Source organism: Sinocyclocheilus rhinocerous, unplaced genomic scaffold (genome assembly GCF_001515625.1).
Source record: "Sinocyclocheilus rhinocerous isolate Xijiao unplaced genomic scaffold, SAMN03320098_v1.1 scaffold3391, whole genome shotgun sequence".
NCBI classification, from domain to species: Eukaryota; Metazoa; Chordata; class Actinopteri; order Cypriniformes; family Cyprinidae; genus Sinocyclocheilus; species Sinocyclocheilus rhinocerous.
The window spans coordinates 68,230-73,805 of record NW_015627926.1 but is presented as its reverse complement, the minus strand read 5'-3'; the positions used below and the strand labels follow the sequence as shown (position 1 = coordinate 73,805).

The window sequence follows — 5,576 nt, the reverse complement described above, 5'->3', positions numbered from 1 at the left end:
GGAAATTTCCTTTCCATTAGAGCAAAATAAGACATGGAAGCAAAATAGACCAAAATCTCAAAATTGAACAGTACATGAAGTGTCCTGACTCCTGCCTTAAACAATAAATTCATAATGTTGATCTCAGGCTCCTCATCTAATAACTATCCATTCTATGAATATGTTGTATGCTGATAGATCTTAACAGCCCTCCCTCAAATGTGAAACAAAGTTCTTGCCACCATCAGTTTGAGTGTGTGTGTGTGTGTTTGTGTACCTGTTTTTCTATTCTGGTGGGGACTTAAACCTGAATACACACAGACTCATGGGGACTCGTGTCACGGTGGGGGCCTAAATTGAGGTTTACGGGTAAACAGACTAATAAATCACACAGAATTAAGTTTTTTTTTAGACAAGATTGACTGAAATGATAAACAATAATACTTATTAATAAAACTTATGACTAAAAATGTCTACAGTTTTCAGTGACTAAAAATGCAGCTGACGAAATTAGCATAAATTAATGGAAATGTACAATAAATCTTTGTACAATATATTGTGTTAAATGATGCACATTATTTGATGTTTGTCACATGTAATAAGAGTAGGCCATTTTTGTGGTATAATGCCAGCCTTTTCCACTGGCTACTACAATCAAAAGTATATTTCTTACCTGTGGGAAACTCCGGTGTTTAAATCAAGATTGTAATCTTTTAAAGGGGTCATATGACGTTGCTAAAAAAGAACATTATTTTGTGTATTTGGTGTAATGAAATGTGTTTATGTGGTTTAAAGTTCAAAAAACACATTATTTTCCACATACTGTACATTATTTTTTCTCCTCTATGCCCCGCCTTTCTGAAACGCGTCGATTTTTACAAAGCTCATTTTTCTGAAAAGCGAGGTGTGCTCTGATTGGCCAGCTATCTTGTGTGTTGTGATTGGCCGAATATCTCAAGCGTGTGACGGAAATGTTACACATTACTGCATATCGCGCCGCGTAAACATAAAACCATATCTGCAATTCTGATCGGAGAAAAGACCAACAAGCGCTACTCTACACTGCTCAAAACTCGCGTTTGAATCATCAGTGGCAAATTCTTTAAATATGAAAACATACTTACAGGCTGTGAGTCAGAACAGCCGCCACTGTAGGCTACTGTCCCAGGTTCAGGAAACAGTCCTCTGCAAAATGCGTTGCACACACACGAATATTTGGTTTGAACTGTTCTGGAACAGTGTTGTAAATACAACTTAACCACTGATTTCTAGTTGTGTCCTCTTTTGGCAGCTCAAACAAAGTATTTTCGCTTTCACAATGAAACACAAATCTCCACGACATGGCGGCGGCGGCAGCAAGAATAAAAAAAATTGCGAGAATAAAAGTTATGCCTTCTTTCTTTGCGTGAACATTTGGGCGGCGTTATGCAAATCTTCCCACACAGTGACGTAGACATGTGGGGGCGTGTTTAAATGAGGCGTTTTAGGAGGGCATGGACGAGTCTTAACTTTTATAAAGAAAATCTCTTTGGGTTTGAGACTTTAGTCTTTGCAACTTTAGGGATCTTATCTATTCACGAACAGCTTGTAACACTCCAAAGAGAAAGGAAAACTTGAAATCGCACCATATGACCCCTTTAATGGTTAATCATGCAGCTCTAACCAGAACATATGTGTTTGTGTAAAGACAGGTGCCATCAGGGTCATCATACCTTGCGGGTGGGATGTATTTCCGAGACACACCATCCTGTTTGCTCTCCAAAAAGGTCTCCTAAAATAACACACACACTTTTTTAAAGAATTCTAAATTTTGTATATTCAAGATCACAAATATGTTTGTAATATTAATTACAAAATTAGAAGAGTAAAGTTTGTAAACAGATTTTGGTGTTAGTTTGTCAAAGCCTAGTTTGAAAGTATAAACATTTAAAAAGATTTTTGCTAGGTTGTTCTGGGTGGTGCTAGGCAGTTGCTAAGGTAATCTGAATGGTTGCCAGGGTGTTGCTATGCAGTTGCTAGTGTGTTCTGGGTGGTTGCTAGGCAGTTGCTTGAGTGTTTAGAGTGTTCTCAGGATTCTTTGATTAATAAAATGTTAAAAAGAACAGCATTTATTCAAAATAGAAGCCTTTTGTAAAAATAAATATTTACTATCACTTTTTATCAATTTAACATATCCTTGCTGAATAAAAGTATTCATTTCTTTTGTGGGAAAAAAAAGTACTGACCCCAAAGGGAAACAGTTATTATATTTATAGGGAATTTTGAAGGAATCTCAGTTTTACGGCTGTTCAAATGAATCTGCCAGAAATTAATTGAATGGCTGTAACTAGCATCTATGCACCTGATATTAATATCCAAACATATAGTTAAAACACTATTTATTAGCATGGTAACAAGATTGGCAGTTTAAGAACTTAACTTGTAAGCACAAAACACAAGAAACGAACAAAGACTTACTGTCACTTCCTGTTTGTTGCTGTTTTGAGTTTGAGCTCCGTCAAGTTAATTCCTTATCGTCTAATTTTTATCTTAAAATCAATTTTATACACCATCATTTCCGTTTCTATAACTTTTCTATAATATATCCCCTATCGTATTCTACAACAAAAACAATCAGAGTGCCTTGTTATCACTAGTTTTATTTTGATTTCCCGAGTCCGCTATTAGCTTATAGCCCTTTAGCATCGCCAGCGTGGTTGCCGCTAATCTCGCTTATATTGCTAAAACTCTATTCAAACACATTACCATTGTTTTACTCACTGTTACTTGCTTTAATGGCGGATGTGTGTCTACTTTGAGTGGAGGTGAGGACACGTTCGAGCTGCATTTGGTGCAGTTCGAGCTGGAGGCCGTGGAGAAGCAGATCCGCGACCTGGTGGAGAAGCAGGCCCAGCTGAGGTAGCGGAAAGCTACCTGAGGGACTTAAGATTCCTTCAAAATTCCCTATAAATATAATAACTAATTCCCTTTGTTTCCCTTTGGGGTCAGTACTTTTTTCCCCCAAAATAAATGAATACTCTTATTCAGCAAGGATATGTTAAATTGATAAAAAGTGATAGTAAATATTTATTTTTACAAAAGGCTTCTATTTTGAATAAATACTGTTCTTTTTAACTTTTTATTCATCAAAGAATCATCCCAGGCTGACGCTTACAAGACCGGGGTAAGTATACAGCGCGCTGCTAACACTCCAACTACCTCTACTCTGTATGCTTCTCTGCACAGTCCCCGTGCACCCAGGACGCGATCTTCCCAGATGTCCTTCACTCCGTGCTGCACGCGGGGGTTAACGACACCAAGCTGCGGCAGACGGAAACACTGAAGAGGGACTTCAGGAGCCTGATCGAGACGGTACGCAGCACATCGCCCGCGACGACTGTCATCGTGTCAGGACCACTTCCCACGTATCGATGAGGCCACGAAAGGCTCAGTAGACTTTTTTGCTTTAAACGAATGGTTATTGTCATGGTGTAAAGAACAGAAACTGCTCTTTGTTAATAATTGGAATATTTTCTGGGAGCGACCTAGGCTTTTTCGCGCTGATGGCCTTCACCCCAGCAGAGTTGGAGCAGAACTCCTGTCAGACAACATCTCCAGGACGCTACGCTCCATATGACTAGTAAGCCAATTCTCAAATAACTGCAATGATGGCTTTTGTTCTACCCACTTAAATGATAGAAGTACTTGCGCTGTCCAATCTATAAACAGTGTCTGTTCCCCGAATAGTGAGGTCAAAATATTAATTTAATGCAGGATCTAGAAAAAATCTGATTGTGATTAAACCAGAAAAATGCAAAATAAATGAATAAAAAATTTTTTTTAAAGTTTGGGCTCCTAAACATTACATCACTCGGTGCGAAGCAGTCCAAAGCAGTCATTGTAAATGAAATGATCACAGATAATAGGTTTTATGTACTCTGCTTGACTGAAACCTGGCTAAAACCTAATGATTATATTGGTCTAAATGAGTCTACTCCACCAAGCTACTGTTATAAGCAGGAGCCCCGTCAGACTGGTCGTGGCGGCGGTGTTGCAACAATATATAGTGATATTCTCAATGTTACTCAGAAGACAGGATACAGGTTTAACTCATTCGAAATACTTGTGCTTAATGTTACACTGTCAGATATGCAAAAGAGATCTCTCCTATCTCTTGCTACTCTGTATAGACCGCCAGGGCCATATACAGATTTCCTAAAAGAATTTGGAGATTTCCTCTCAGACCTATTGCTAAATGTTGATAAAGCACTAATTGTCGGAGATTTTAACATTCACGTTGATAATACAAATGATGCATTAGGACTTGCGTTTACTGACCTAATAAACTCTTTTGAAGTCAAGCAAAACGTCACCGGGCCCACTCAACATTTTAATCATACGCTAGATTTAATTATATCGCATGGAATTGATCTTACTGATATAGATATCGTACCTCAAAGTGATGATGTTACTGACCATTTCCTTGTATCGTGCATGCTGCGCATTACTGATATTAACTATATGGCTCCACGTTATCGTCCGGGCAGAACTATTGTTCCAGCCACCAAAGACACATTCACAAATAACCTGCCTGATTTATCTCAACTGCTCTGTGTACCCATAAGTACACATGAACTAGATGAAATGACTAGCAACATGGGCACTATCTCTAATACATTAGAAGCTGTTGCCCCCATCAAATTGAAAAAGGTTAGAGAAAAACTTACTGCGCCATGGTACAACAGTAATACCCATTCTCTCAAGAAAGAAACTTGAAATCTTAAGCTCAAATGGAGAAAAACTAACTTGGAAGTTTTTAGAATTGCGTGGAAAAACAGTATGTCCAGCTATAGACAGTCTTTAAAAGCTGCCAGGGCTATGCAGTGTTGCTTTCGTCAACGAAAATTATGACTACATATCGTCGTCAACGAACCTTTATCACGTGACGAAAACGAGACGAGACGAGACGAAAATGCTGGTCATGTGACGATGACTATAATTAAATGTATAATGCAATATCGTTGACGAATAAAAACGAGACTAAATGTGGTTTACAAAATAAAAACTATGCTAAAATGTCTCTTAATTTTCGTTGACCAAAACGAGACGAAACGAAATGTTATAACGTTATTTCGTCTCGTTTAGTCGCGTTATTATTATTATTATTTTGCAGTATTTCTGTTTCCTGTGTCTCGCTTCAGCGGCATCAGGGCGCACTGCGCAGACGCAGGCCCCACTCGGGGTGCCGCGTCTGTCGAGAGCAGGGGTGCCGTGTAAAAAAATCATTTTTTAATATTTTTAAATTGCTAAAAATTTTCAAAAAAGCAGCTATTATATAGTATATTAGAGATACAATAATTAGAGATGCACTGAAATTCCGGCTGCCGAAAATTAGTTCACCGCTCAGGATTCACTTTCACGTGGTGTGACGCTCTGCGTATTATCCCGCTCTATGCGTGTGCGCTCCGCTCAGTCGCTCACGGCCCATGTGAGTGCTCCACTCATATACCGTTCATGCTCATCGGAACAGCAAAGTCCACTCAGAAATCAAGCTGACAGGAAACATCGATGTAGTACAGTATTGTTTCTGTCTGCAAGAGCCCTACTGTGTTGTAACA

At 38.8% G+C, this 5,576-nt stretch overlaps 1 protein-coding gene across 1 annotated transcript in view; it reads right to left on the bottom strand.

Annotated features, from left to right (window-relative positions):
* Window positions 1–1,627: 1,627 nt before the first annotated feature.
* LOC107737073 (beclin-1-like) overlaps window positions 1,628–5,576 on the bottom strand; it is a 35,552-nt gene continuing 31,603 nt past the window's right edge. Inside the window, exon 4 of the mRNA XM_016548475.1 lies at window positions 1,628–1,750. Within this exon, the coding sequence (XP_016403961.1) occupies window positions 1,628–1,750 (123 nt within the window). The remainder of the gene's footprint in view (window positions 1,751–5,576) is intronic.